Source organism: Anolis sagrei, chromosome 6 (genome assembly GCF_037176765.1).
Source record: "Anolis sagrei isolate rAnoSag1 chromosome 6, rAnoSag1.mat, whole genome shotgun sequence".
Taxonomy (NCBI): domain Eukaryota; kingdom Metazoa; phylum Chordata; class Lepidosauria; order Squamata; family Dactyloidae; genus Anolis; species Anolis sagrei.
The window spans coordinates 101,837,733-101,852,612 of record NC_090026.1 but is presented as its reverse complement, the minus strand read 5'-3'; the positions used below and the strand labels follow the sequence as shown (position 1 = coordinate 101,852,612).

General features: G+C 40.8%; 1 protein-coding gene across 4 annotated transcripts; it reads left to right on the top strand.

The window, feature by feature from the left end:
* Positions 1-3,040: 3,040 nt before the first annotated feature.
* Positions 3,041-14,499, top strand: LOC132778844 (guanine nucleotide-binding protein G(I)/G(S)/G(O) subunit gamma-11). Of its 4 annotated transcripts, none has more exons than XM_060782247.2 (3): positions 3,041-3,196; positions 3,721-3,821; positions 14,267-14,499. In XM_060782247.2, exons 2-3 carry the CDS (start codon positions 3,726-3,728, stop codon positions 14,390-14,392), a joined length of 222 nt encoding a protein of 73 aa, XP_060638230.1. In that variant the 5' UTR covers positions 3,041-3,196; positions 3,721-3,725; the 3' UTR covers positions 14,393-14,499. The 4 variants fall into 4 exon arrangements, with proteins under 4 accessions (XP_060638230.1, XP_067326397.1, XP_067326398.1 ...); XM_067470296.1 differs by lacking the exon at positions 3,041-3,196 and adding an exon at positions 3,207-3,226; XM_067470297.1 differs by lacking the exon at positions 3,041-3,196 and adding an exon at positions 3,306-3,359.
* The last annotated feature ends 381 nt before the right edge of the window (positions 14,500-14,880 follow it).

The following is a 14,880-nucleotide window of genomic DNA, read 5'->3' as shown; positions in this document are numbered from 1 at the left end:
TTTTATGAAGTATATAAAGCACACAAATCAGAATAAAAGCAATAATTAGCAAGCATCACAAGTGCAACTGAAGACAGAAAGGGAAATTATCTGCTTATGATTTGAGATGGTGAGAACTATATGAAGATACAATGAATTTTTCTGTGCTTCCTTTTCTATGGTTATTGCTGGAAGGTATTTATAAGATGAAATATCCAAAATGAAGATATCAATTCAAGGTAATAGCTATATACTAACAAATGCTATATATGAAACCTGCTTCTTGTGATAAAATTGTGTTGGACACTCCTGTATATACTCTGTCCTGTAGTGTCAAGCTATCTGAAAGTGTGATTTCCCAAATTAATGAAAACTTGCCATGTATTGTAGATCCTGTGGCATTCTTCTAACTTTTTGCCATTTCTATGTGGGTTGCCCCCGGCAAGAAACAAATAGTGTTGGCCTTCTGCTCATCTTACCTTAATATCACCTTTCTGTCCTTATAAATCACTTCTTTCTCTTTCCTTGCAAAGTTTACACTTTCCTGCTCTGTTTTTTAAAATGAACAGTGAGTTATACTTAGCTTTTCAACTTTACCTTGTTTTACTCATGTTGTAAGATGCCTTAAATTCAATGTTGAGAGAAGAATGGATTGACAATAAAATACAACTTGGGTGCATATAAAAGGAATGAATCCTGTCTTTTTATTTTTCCTTGGGAAGTTCAGAACAACTTGTGGTGCTCCCAGTCTTCTCATAAATTCACATCTGCTTAATTTGTTACTGTGTACACTTTAGAGAAAAAGGAAAAAGGAAGAGCGGCCGACCAAGGGCAATATGGATGGATGGTATCCTTGAAGTGACTGGATTGACCTTGAAGGAGCTGGGGGTGGTGACGACCGACAGGGAGCTCTGGCGTGGACTGGTCCATGAAGTCACAAAGAGTCGGAAACGACTGAACAAATGAACAACAACACTTTAAAGTAATACATTTCCAGTTTGAGGCATTTGCAAATGTATATTTAATCTAGTTCGATGGGGCAGTGCATGAAAATTTAGGGTCATATGTGAAAAGTAGTCTGTGTGTGATAACAACAAATAGAAAAGGCCTGGGAATGATTATGAAACTACTTGCTAAGGCAGTGTTTCTCAACCTGGGGGTCAGGGCCCCTGGGGGAGTCACAAGGGTGGGGGTTCAGAGAGATATCATCAAAGTCCATCAGAAAACACATAGTTCTGATAGTCTTAGGAACCCATTTGGCAAAGAAGGCTGAAGATCTCTCCACCTGAAGATTTCTCCACCATCTCTCCTCTCTTCCTTTTGGGTGTTGGTGAACTACAACTGGATTCAGAATGCTCTTTGATTGTAAGTTAACTATAAATCCCAGTGACTACAACTCCCAAATGTCAAGTCTGTTTTCCCCAAACTCCACCGGTGTTCACATTTGGACATATTGAGTATTCCTGCCAAGTTTGGTCCAGATCCATCACTGTGCTCTCTGGATGTAGGTGAACTACAACTCCAAAACTCAAGGTCAATTCCCACCAAATACTTCCAGTATTTTCTGTTGGTCATGGGAGTTCTGTGTGCCAAATTTGGGTCAGTTCCATCACTGGTGGAGTTCAGAATGCTTTTTGATTGTAGATGAACTATAAATCCCAGCAACTACAACTCCCAAATTAGAAAATCAATTCCCCCCAACCCCACCAGTATTCAGATTTGGGCATATCGGGTATTTGTGTCAAATTTGGTCCAGTGAATGAAAATATCTGCATATCAGATATTTACATTACATTTACATGTATATGTATAAGTATATACATTATGATTTATATTATATTACATTACATTAACCTTTATATTTACATTACAATTCATGACATTAGCAAAATTACAATTATGAAGTAGCAACAAAAATAATGTTATGGTTGGGGGTCACCACAACATGAGAAACTGTATTAAGGGGTTGGGGCATTAGGAACACAGAGTATGAAGTGCCTACGTTTTTAAATAGTGAAGAGGTGAGGAAGTCACTCAACACTATATGACTCCCATATCAACAAGACTGTTTCTGCAATTTCATTCATCCACATCTGACAAAATATCCTTTCTAAGCAGTTTCTTGGCCCTTCAGTGTGATTCTATGGTATTCTTGGGCCAGAAGTCATTCATTCCAATAGGGTTAGCTGTCATCTGCAGGTTTTTAAAATGCATGTGAAGTCTGAGAACATATCCTCTGCAGATAAGGGGGTTATACTATAATTATTTGGTGCATGATTTGCTAGCAGAGCCAATGTTTAGTTATCCTATAGCAGAATAGAATCATTGATCTGATGTAAACAGCAGAACTAGTTGGACCTATGACACCCCCCCCCCCCAAATCCTCACATACATTTTTTGTGCCAAATATTTTTGAAACCATGAATGTTCAATGCATCAACAATTCTCCTTCTCCAAAGAAGCATTTTTGGCCTTTTTGAAAATATTCCTTCCATATCTAGTGGTGAGCTGAAAGGCCCAGTAGTCGCATTACCATAAAGATATTTTATATAGTCGCATCAGAATTCTTGGAGATAAATCTTGTGGCTGAACAGCATATTGATACTTTCATGAAAAATAAGTTTTCAGGCTATTTACACAGGTTATTGGACACGGGATTTTTTTTAAAAAAAACCCACTGAAGTCCTCTTAAACATGCAGACACATCTTAAGAAGGCTAAATGTTTAAAGCAGAGGTAGGCAATTTGTCACTCAGCCACATGTCATTGGACTGCAATCTCCATCATCCCCCTTCATCAGCTAGCACTGGACTCCAGTGACATTTTGGATGGCCTCACAAACTGACCACCCTGTTTTAAAACTGTATCAGGCAATCCTAGGCATGTCTTCTCAGATGTAAGCTACTATGAAAGTCCCCCCTCCCATATGCTTAGCTTGCTTGTCATTCCTCAGTGTTTCCCATGTCACATTCCAAGCCCCCTCTATTGTTTTGACTCTGCATCGGAACACACACAAAAGGCCAGGCGTTTCCTCCACAAACCCATTTCCTCTGGAACTCACACCACACTTCATGTTTCCATTGTGGAGAAAGTAGAAACACATATCCTGTCTCTAAAGGCCTTCCTCCAGCCAGCTAACCAAAGCCCTCCAGCCCACCCCACACTCCCTTCATGGACACTGGGAACTCTCCACTGGATTGCCTTGACCTACAGTACAGGTGTGTGAATCCCACATGGAATACTTCTCGGTAGAGCACATTCTCCGGGGAATTTTATTTCGACACAATCCCCGATTCTGCGGAGTGAGAGCTGCTTTCCTCTGTCAGTCTCTGTGTGTGGTTTGGGCAGTTTGGGCACAGCATGAAGGCAAAGGACAGGGTGGTTGGTTTTCCATGCGTGGTTTTAATGCCTAATTTTTTTGGTTTGGGAGCAGTGAAAGCTCGAGAGCGTGGAGGAGTGGGGAGAATCAAAATGTGCTGCTTAATCAGATTAGGACGGATTTCTGCTGATGAATTAAAATCCTGAAAAGTAGTTACTAGGAGCTCAAGAGACTGGCAGGGAAGCTGGCTGGTAAGATGTTGCTATTTCAGGGAAACTGGGATAAAGTTAAGTCTTGTTTAAAAATAAGTGCTTTTTTGGAGAGAGGAAAAAGGAGCTGGGCTTTTAGGCAGTAAAGAACATTTCTCGATCTAATTGAATCCTTGACACCCATTCTTTCTTTTTTTCTCCCCTTACTATAAAGCAACGATGCCAGCGATAAATATAGAGGATCTCAGCGAGAAGGAGAAACTGAAAATGGAAGTAGAACAGCTACGCAAAGAAGTCAAATTGGACAGGCAACCTGTGAGTACTCTTTGCGGTTTAATCCCTAGATTTGGGAAGAGAGGCTCTTCTGGGATGTGCTCCTGTTTTTAGCAAGTTATCAAAGCTCTGCCATGACGTTTATTTGGGTGACGAGGTATGAAGAGTACTTGTAAACAAAGCAATCTGGCAAAAGATCGGCTTGCATCATTAAAGGTATCCAGAAATGAGGCTCAGGTTGTTCTTATAATTAAAATTATCATTGCCAGAGATACCTTCTGGAAAGCTAAAAGGAGTGGATTTTCTAGAATTTCAAGACAACCCCCCCCCCCCAAAAAAACAAAACTGAACCCCACCCTGATCTCTTCAGACACATAAGTCAAAGAAATAGAGATTAAAGATATGAGTTGTATTTTCGCAAAACAGATCCACCAGGCAGCACAAAACTGTATACGGCAGTGAGCATCACTGGGATAGGTTTGCCTTGTCCTATTTTTGGAGAAAGGCGGCGTATAAATCCAATAAATACTGTCTAGCTTTACTGGGTTGCTGTGAGTTTTCCAGGCTGTATGACCATGTTCCAGAAGCATTTTTTCCTGATGTTTCGCCCACATCTATGGCAGGCAATCTGAGAGGTTGTGAGGTCTGTTGGAAACTAGGTAAGTGGAGTTTATGTATCTGTGGAATGTCCAGAGTGGGAGAAACAACTCTTGTCTATTTGAGGCAACTGTGAATGTTGCAGTTGATCACCTGATTAGTATTTAATGGCCTTGCAGCTTCAAAGTCTGGCTACTACCTGCATGAGGGAATGCTTTGTTGGGAGGTGTTAGCTGGTTGGTCTACCATATACCATGCAGCTGTGGACAAGTCTAAATAGGGGGCACCAAACGCAATGCCCAAACACGTATCAAGGAACATGAAAGGCACTGCAGACTAATTCAACAGAGAAATCAGCCATAGCAGAGCACTTGATGAACCAACTTGGACACAGCATGTTATTTTAGAACACCAAAATGCTGGACCACTCTAACAACCACCATGTCAGACTCCACAGAGAAGCTATTGAAATCCACAAGCATGTGGACAATTTGAACAGAAAGGTGGAAACCATGAAAATGAACAAAATCTGGCTACCAATATTTTAAAAAGTCTAAAATCATAACAGAAAATAAAGAACAACATTAAAAAAGCATGGGAAATCCAGCCAAAAAGCAACCAGGGCCACCTAATACCTCCCAACAAAGGATTCCCTCATCCAGGAAGCACCCAGGCTTTGAAACTGCAAGGCTATTATGTACTAATCAGGTGGTCAATTTCAATATTCACACTTGCCTCAAACAGACACAAGTTCTTTTTCCCACCCTGGGCATTCCACAGATATATAAACCCCACTTTCCTAGTTACCAACAGCCCGCGCAAACCCTGAGGATGCCTGCCATAGATGTGGGCGACACATCAGGACAAAGTGCTTCTGGATACATGGCCATACAGCCCAGAAAACTCACAGCAACCCAGTGATTCTGGCCATGAAAGCCTTCGACAACATATTGTCTAGCTTTAATTTTTTAAAAAACAACAACATTACAAATACTATCACTTAAAATTTGGAAATTTAAAATGTCCTAGTTTCCTTCTCCTCTTCCCGCTTTCTCCCTCTGTCATCAGCTTACATCAGTTATTGCAAATTGAAATCAAAGTGCAAAAGTAGTTTGTGGAGAGGAGGTGGAGGCAGAATCTTGTCCTTCCCTGTAGGCTCAGGCAAAAGCAAACTGTTGCAGCATCTCTTAGCTGTGAATTCTTCCTCATCTACAACTTTTGCTATCACACCATGATGTTGCTTGACCCAGTTTTCATCAGAGAAATGTTGGAATACTTCATTACGTTCCACTCTCCTCACTGGTATTCCTCCCTCCCAGAACTGCTTATCAGCATTTCAAGCATGCAAAGCATGCTTACGGGGTTGCTCTCCAGCTGTTCAGGTCAACTTCCACACCCACAACCTCTGCAAACTAGGTCTGCCAACACCTGGCCTTTTACACAGATAGCGCTGTTTGGACCACATAAAGATAAGAGTTTGAATAAATTTGTTATTACTAAGAAGGATGATTAATACAATAGGGCAGCATGACTAGGGCAAATATATGTATCACAAAGATATGAAGTACATTTTGCTATGGAACTCAGGTGAGAGGACTACGGGTACAACTACATTTTAGCATTTATGCAGTTTCACACTAGTTTAACTGCAAGGGCTCAAATACTGTGGAATCTTGGAAGCTGCATTTGGGTGAGGCACTACCACTCTTTGGCAGAGAAGGCTAAGGACCTTGAAAAACTGGAACTCTCATGATGCTATAGTTGTCAAAGTGATTTCAAACTATTAATTCTACAGTGTTAAATGCACCATAAGCTCCCGCTATACTGCTATACAAACTCCAGATTGTCTGCTTTGAAGTGGATTATATAGCAGTGTAGAGGGGGCCTTAGTCTCCCTTTACTCTATCTTGGAGAGTAAACAACACTGCCAATCAAGTATCCTGCATAACATTGAATCTGTGAATCAGCCCTACATGTGATTGGATCACAATTCCCATTATGCTCAACCACCACAGCCGATGATCAAGAATGATGGGACCTACAATCCAACATTTGAAGGGCTGCTCTTTGAAGTTTAGTCAAGGCGTTCTCTCATATTTAGGAGGATATTTGATGCTCTTGTATGTGATGATTTTGGTGGTGATAACAATAGTGAGAAACAGCATGGTACATTGCCTTGAGCATTAGGATACGACCTTGAAGGCCAGGGCGCAAATCCCTGCTCAGCCATACTGAGAGGAAGGGAAAGGCAAATGTACTCTGAACAAATTTTGCCCAGAAAACCCTATAATAGGTTCACCTTAGGGGTTCCATGAGTTAGAAAGAATTTAAAGGCACACAATAACAATGACAAGTAGCAACACTAACGCCTCATTCTTCCATTTTTATGGATCAATATATACTGAACTCCTGGTGGTGCAGCAGGTTAAATGCTGAGCCGCTGAACTTGCTGACCAAAAGGTTGGTGGCTTGAATTCAGGGAGTGGGGTGAGCTCCTGCTCTTAGCCCCAGCTTCTGCCAACCTAGCAGTTCAAAAACATGCAGATGTGAGTAGATCAATAGGTACAGTTTTGGCAGGAAGGTAACGGCACTCCATGAAGTCATGCTGGCCACATAACCTTGGAGGTGTCTACAGACAATGCCGGCTATTTGGCTAAGAAATAGGGATGAGCACAAACCCCAGAGTTGAACACAACTAGACGTAACATCAGGAAAAATCTTTACCTTTTTCTATGCTGAACACAAATTTGACTAATACTTTGATAGAAGACCACCAGGGACCTCTAGTCAGGGATAGGAAAAGATTTCCATCAAATATGGCAATCAAGTGGCTCACAGTAATAAGTTAAGCTCAGTGGGTGGCTTTGGGCCAGTTGGCCTCTCAGCCTCACCTACTCATAGGGTTGGCATTGTGAGGAGAGCCATGTGTGCTGTTTTGAGCTCATTTCCAGGAAAGGTAAGATGGAAATATAAATAAATCATACCAATAAAAACAGACATGCAATTAAAGCATGAAAGGCTATGACAAAATAAATTATACAAATAAAATAAACAACACCCTCTTCATTAACAAACCCACTTAAATGTAGATACCTATTTATTTATTTTTCCTGCTGGTGGGATGGTGACAAACAGAGAGGGAGTGTATCTCTCCTTCTATTTCAGGGTGTTTTGGAGATTGAGAGCAACTATTAAGAAGGTTTTCTCATATCAGATTGAATAATATCAGCCAGATAAGAGAAATATTGCAGCAAGAAAACCAGTCAGCATTGAAGGACTTATTTTTTTAAAAAGGGGGTGACAAAGCCATATAAATCCTAAGCAGGAAGGCATTTCACATCGTGGCATGGCCATCCTGTTCTGTGAATCAGTTGCCAAAAAACTCAAATAGGGAAATATTTTTGAACTTGTGCATTTCTTGGGAGATTCACATAGGACATTAGTAAAATTCAGACTGTTAAATGCTTTCAAATAATTACTGAACTATGGCAACTCTAAGGGATACCTATCACAGGGTTTATTTGGCAAGATTTGTTCAGACGAGGCTTGCAATTGCCTTCCTCTGATACTGAGAGGGTGTGACTTGCCCAAAGTCAATCCGTAGATTTCATGACACAGTAGGGGTTCAAATCCTGGTCTCCAGAGTTGAAATCTAGTGCTCAAATTAAGGTAAAGGTAAAGGTTTTCCCCTGACATTAACTCCAGTTGTGTCTGACTCGTGGGTTGGTACTCATCTCAGTTTCTAAGCTGTAGAGCTTGTGTTGTCCGTAGACAAATCCATAGATACGTGGCAGGCATGACTGCATGAGTGGTACCTATTGATCTACTCACATTTGCATGTTTTCAAACTGCTAGGTTGGCAGAAGCTGGGCTAACAGCGGGAGCTCACACCCCTCTCCAGATTCGAACTTGCGATCTTTCGGTCAGCAAGTTCAGCAGCTCAGTGGGAAGTGTGGGCCTGCTTATGGGTAATGAGATAAGATCGGTATTGTTGTTATGTGCTTTCAAGTAGTTTCAGACTGAGGTTTAATTCAATGTGCTACCGGGGGCTCAAATTACTATGCCACAAAGATTAGTGTTTGGAAACTCAGGACAAATAAAAAGAAGCATGAACAGTGGAATTGAGTGACATTTTGTGTGGGAATAACTGGTAACTTGGAAGGCATTCTAGGCAAACCGGATAAGGCAATGGGATAAATTTAAGTAGGCAGTCAATAGTAATCATTCATGGTACCTTCAGTATCAGAGACTGTAAATCTTTGAATGCTTTTGGCTAGACATCACCTGGGAGAAGATGCTATTGCAAGCATCATGTCTCATTAGAGTGGATTTTCTCTAAATTCTAGATTTAATTTTTTTTAATCTAATTTTTTTATACAGAGGTCCCTCAAACTATTGGAAGGCCAGATTATAATTTGAAAAAAGCATGAATGAATTCCTATGCACACTGCACATATCTTATTTGTAGTGCAAAAACACTTTAAAACAATACAATAATTAAAATAAAGAACAACTTTAACAAATATAAACTTGTTAGTATTTCAATAGGATGTGTGGGCCTGCTTATGACTAATGAGATACAATTGTTGTTGTTATGTGCTTTTAAGTAGTTTTAGACTTAAGTCAACCCTGAGCGAGGGCCAGGTAAATGGCCTTGGAGGGCCGTATCCGGCCTTCGGGCCTTAGTTTGAGGACCCCTGCTCTAGACTGATCACCGTGTGAATATAAAGCTGAACTTGATAGATCTTTGGTCTGATACAGTATTGCTCTTACATTCAGTGTTATCATGCACTTAATTTGGCAGAACTTTGAAGTTTTGGGATTGTATCTCTCATCATCCTCCAGCCAGCATAGCCATGAATGTTAAATTCTGCTGGGAAGCATATTCGTAACAAAACAATGCAGAACAGAATTGGTGTTCTGTGTTCCAGCGTGGACTATTGGTAGCTGTTTTTGCAAAAGCAAAGGTATTACAATTGGAAATGAATTTCCTCCTCCACATAATCACACATACCCCACATCCCAGCTTTCTCAGAACATTGCATTTTAATCCACATAGCATTGATGAGGACACTTATCATACATCATATTGACCAGAGCTGAAGTTTTTGTTTCCAAGCTACAATTACTAGAATCCTCCAGGCTGTCTGAACACTTGACGGTGCTGATGGCCGGAGGAAAGTTGCTCAAACTCTGGTGCAATCTGAATGTTAGAAAGCCATCAGTGCCTATGGCATTGTGTACTTTCTCCATGAAAGAACTCAGCTGGTGGAATGGTGGATGCCTTAACACTCATGGGGAACCCACAGACTTTGATCTAAGGTTGCACCCACCCAGTTTGACACTACATTAACAACAACAACAACAACAACAACATTTATTTTTAACCTGGCCTCTCTCCCGGAAGGGACTCAATTCATCAACAATTTATCAACTCTATGAAATTTTGGGATTTGTAGTTTTATGAAATATTAACTCATCTCTATTAGAGAAGTCTGGTGCCATAACGGCAAAGTGGTGTTGAACTGCTGTAATTCTGCAGTGCAGATGATCTCTAATTCTTCAGATGAAATATACTCTGTGCCTAAAACTAAGCCAGCAGGTTCTTACCTCTAAGGATCACCTTTGCTGCTTACTGGATTATGCATTTTCTCCTTCTTTGCCTATCTCTTTTCTCTGTTATAGATTTATACCAGAGGGTTGATGACTGCAGAAAGTCCCCAAGTTACAAACAAGATAGGTTCTGTAGGTTTGTTCTGAAGTTGAATTTGTTTGTAAGTCAGAACAGGAACATTTTTACTCCAGCTATATATAGATATAGATATAAATATAGATATAGATATAGATAGATTGGGGGGGATTTCTAGACACACACACACACAAGATTTGCATAGCATAGGGCCTTCCCCTATACTATCCAAATAGCAAAGCAAACACCACACCCCTATGGTGTTTGTTTTGCTATCTGTACTTCTGTTTAGAAGATTGCACCTCACTTCCTATCCCTGTGATAATTGGATTTTGGAAAATTTGGCATGTTGTGGTTTGGTGAGAAAGCTTCAGTGGAGACACTTTTTCCGCGTGATAACTTTTTCAGGACTGAATGTTTTTTCCTAAGGGTAGATTTCCATCACTTCCTGTTGTCTCATCCTCGTTTGTAACTGAGAGTCATTTGTAAGTAGGATGTTTCTAACTTGGGAACTGCCTGTATGCAGATTTTCTATTTCAAATACCAAAATGGCTTGGGCTGCTACTGCCCCCCCACGCGCGCCTCTATTGCAGAACCACAGTTTTGGAATTACTGACACTTAAGGAACAAGGATTGACATCACCCAGAGAGAGCTGATGATACAGCCAAAACTAAAATACAGGCTGTAATTACAGGGAAAAGGGAGGAGTGTGAACAGACTAATTATGGGGTTTGTGAGCAAAGGGCTAAATCTGACGTTTTTTATTGCTTAAGTACAAGAGGGCAAGGAGCCGAGGTGCAGCGGAGCATGCAAGGAACAAATAACCCGGTGATTGGGGAGTGGGGGAAGGAAATTGTGGACCAATCAGAATTATGAATAGTGTGATTAAAATATTTTCATGATATAAACAATAAGATGTATTTTCTTAACTACTGGATTGTGGACTACTGGTAGCTGTTTTTGCAAAAGCAAAGGCATTGCAATTGAAGATGAATTTCCTCTTCCCCATAATCACACATACCCCACGTCCTAGCTTTCTCAGAACATTGTATGGCAGGGGTAGACAGCTGTGCAGGGAGAGTGGGTCAGTTTTCCTCCCTTTCCACATTAGCTTATTTCAGCATACCAATTTTGGTCAATTTTCAACCGATTTTTAAATGTTTTTCTGTGTTTCAGTGAGCAGGGGGGGGGGGGGGAGTTTGGAGAGTTTAGAAAGAAAACCATTGTGGTTTGAGCATATTTGAGCTAGCTTTGTAGCACCCCCCTCTTTAGCCCCTCCTTTTTTGGGAGGCATCTGGCATTCAAGGGTTCAAGGGCTGCTTTTGAGATCCCATGGGCTGCACTTTTTCATTTATGACAGGATTGTATGCCTCTGAGCAGAATTTCATTACATTCCATTTGTGTGAGATTTTGGCAGAGTTATACATTATACATGCCATATTTCTTTACCCGGGCATGCATTTGAACCATAAATTTATTTATTTATTTATTTATTTATTTACAGCATTTATATTCCACCCTTCTCACCCCGAAGGGGACTCAGGGCAGATCAGAGAACACATACACAGCAAACATTCAATGCCATTAAACAGACAGGACAGACAACAGATAGACATATTTCAGCATTTTCCCTAACTTTAGTGTCCTGGAGGCTGTGCTCAATTCCAGCCACAGGGGGGGGGGGTGCTGTCACTCCATCCTCTATGATGAAGAGTTCTTGATCACAGGATTCCCCCTTCCTTTGATCGCCAGCATTTTCTGGTATTTCCTTTTTATGGTGTTGTAAAATACTTCCTCGCTTAAGTGGTGCCTAATTTCTCTACTCACAGCTGTTTTCAAACTGCTTAGGTGGACAGTGAGCTGGGCTGAAGGTCCTGTGCTCATTCCGATCCAGGTTTCAAACTGCCAACCTTTTGATTGGTGTGATCTATTGCTGCTTAATACTGAAGTGTTAAGAGAACCTGTAATTTCATCAGAATAGTAGGAAGTCCCAGGTTCAGTTCCTGGCTCTTTTACTCTTCTCTGTTTCCTTGGCAAATACTGGCCATGATCCTCAGTAATCTACAGGTCAAACAAATGCAACCTGCCTTTGGAAGGGTGAACTGTTTGAAAACTTTCAAGATTCTTTCAAAACTCCCTGGATGTTTGTGTGGAATCAGTAATCTAGGCACCATATCATTTTGGTTGCTTGTTGGTTTCCTGACCTAATTTCAAGGTTGTGTTTCCTTCCTTTAAAGACCTGAATGGCCTTCTACCTTAATACCTGGAGGCAGGTGTGGCCAAAATGTGGGCAGCATTCCTCACTATTAGCTATTCTGGCTGGAGCTACAGGGCCTTGCAATCCAACCATCTTCGGGAAGTGATTTGATTCCCACCCCTGCCTTTTGGATGGCTTCACCTCTTGATGGAAGTCCAGAGTTCACTTACTTAGGTTCAAATCTTCATTTGCCTGTAGAAACCCACTGGGCGATCTTAGGGGCAAATCTCACTCTCAGCCTCAGGGGAAGGCAGAGGCAATTCTTCTCTGAGCAGATCTTTAAAGAAAACCCTGTAATGAGTTCATCTTTGTAAATAGGTATGTTGAAATAACATCATAGAGCCCTGATATACTCTGTAGCACTTGTTTCTGGGTGCCTATATTTGTGCTACTAGTAGCTGAATAGATAATATTGAATGTTTGTAGTCATGGTGCTGCTCATTTTTTTCTTTCATAGCAAAGGCTATGTCTTTTCAGGAGGCTTTTTGTCTTTGATGCTATGGAATTATAATGAGCATGTCCTCATTGCAATATAAACAATGTCTGCTATTTGTTCAGTTTACCAGCTCTATTGAAACTTGCATTTTTCCAAAGACAGATTAAAAAAAAACACAACAGGCATATACGTGCAGAGAAAATGAGAAACTGGTGGTGTAGAGTGGAGCTGAACAAATGGGGAAGGTCAGAGGGCCACGTTTGCACCAAAGGAGACTTTAGATCCTCCGAAAAGGAAGGAAAGCTTCCAAATGCCTCTAGGGACCATGGCCGGCATTTTCATCATGTTGCAAGTTTACAAAAAAAAAAGTTCCACTCCAAGGCTGGGAATCATCTCTGTACTTAACACACAATCTAGTCCAGGGTATAATTGCAAAGCAGTTTATTGAAGGATATATATATGTGTGTGTGTGTGTGTGTGTATGTGTGTGTGTATATATATATATATAGAGAGAGAGAGAGAGAGAGAGAGAGCAGTCCAGCAAAATAGTGTAAAAATCAATGTCCAAAAACAGGTATAATACTCAAAGATCAGAGTGCATGAAATGCATCAAAAACCAGGAATACAAAAGCAGGATAAATCCAAACATGCAATACAGAAACAGTCTTTAGGAGCTTGAGACATGAAACATAGTGTGGAAGTGCATTCATTCTACGGGATTTAGAAGGAGTAAGGAGCTGTGGTGGCACAATCTTTGTGCTGGCTGAACTACTGACCTGAAGGTTGGCAGTTCAAATCCACAAAATGGGATAAGCTTCCATCTGTCAGCCCCAGCTTCCCATTTTTTTCCATGTCAGGAAAGACTTGAGAAACTGCAAGTCACTTCTGGTGTGAGAGAATTGGCCGTCTAAAAGGAAGTTGTCCAGGGGACACCCCAATGTTTTGATGTTTTACCATCCTTGTGAGAGGCTTCTCTCATGTCCCTGCATGGGGAGCTGAAGCTGACAGAGGGAGCTCATCTATGCTCTCTCTGGATTCAAATCTACGACCTGTCGGTCTTCAGTCCTGCTGGCACAAGGGTTTAACCCATTGTGCCACCGAGGGCTCTCGTGCGGGGACATGAGAGAAGCCTCCCACAGGATGGTAACACATCCAGGCATCCCCTGGGCAACGTCTCTATAGATGGTTGAGTCTCTCACACCAGAAGCGACTTGAAGTCACTTCTTACATGATAAAAAAAATTCTAAAGTGTGGATGCACCCTAAGTCCCCTAATGACATCTGGATCTGATTCAGTTTGATCCCTTACTGGTACCACTCTTCCTCAACATTTCTTTTGCCTGTTTTTTAGCAGTTCTTAGGAGACAGAACAGTTCTGTCAACACATTGATTTCTCAAAATAAGGTGGCAGAAGAGACACCAAACATGTCTTTTAAAAGCCAAAATTGCACGGTTTGTCTGACAATTCAAACCTGGTTTCTTTCTTTTTTTCTTCTTCTTCTCTTAAGGTTTCGAAGTGTTCAGAAGAAATTAAAAATTACATTGAAGAAAGATCTGGAGAAGATCCTCTGGTGAAAGGCATTCCTGAAGACAGAAATCCTTTTAAAGAGAAAGGAGGCTGCATAATTGCTTAGAGGAACAGGATTTAGGCAATTTTTGAAAGTGGCATAATAACAAAAACCCTTGAAGAACTAGCTCAATTAATGTTCCAGTTCTTACCAAACCAATACAGATTTTTTTTTTTTAAAAAAAAATGAGAATGGAAATATCTGCTTATAATTTCCTTCCCTGAAGCAGATTCTTGCTTAATGTATCACTAAATACATTCCTAGAAGCTGTTACCTGCTTTTTAAATTTCCTGTGCTGCTCTTGGTTTGAATAATGATATTAAAAAAACCCTAATTGTACACCTAACCACAGTGCTATTTTCAAGATGCATAGTTAAACGCTTCTCCTGAATGTCTGTGCATGTGTGGGCAGACTATAGAATTTTAACCTCAAAGGCAATGACAGTTAAAGTGGTGTCAAACTGCATTAATTCTACAGTGTAGAAGACTCCAGTTGCCAAAAGAGCCAAGCAAAAATCCCCCAGAATCACATTGATCCCATGGTGGCACAATGG

Bases quoted from the DNA above. Each gene is read 5' to 3' on its own strand.
- LOC132778844 (XM_060782247.2), top strand. From the start codon at position 3,726: ATGCCAGCGATAAATATAGAGGATCTCAGCGAGAAGGAGAAACTGAAA. The intron at 3,822-14,266 runs GTGAGTACTCTT...TCTTCTCTTAAG, and splicing joins TCAAATTGGACAGGCAACCT to GTTTCGAAGTGTTCAGAAGA.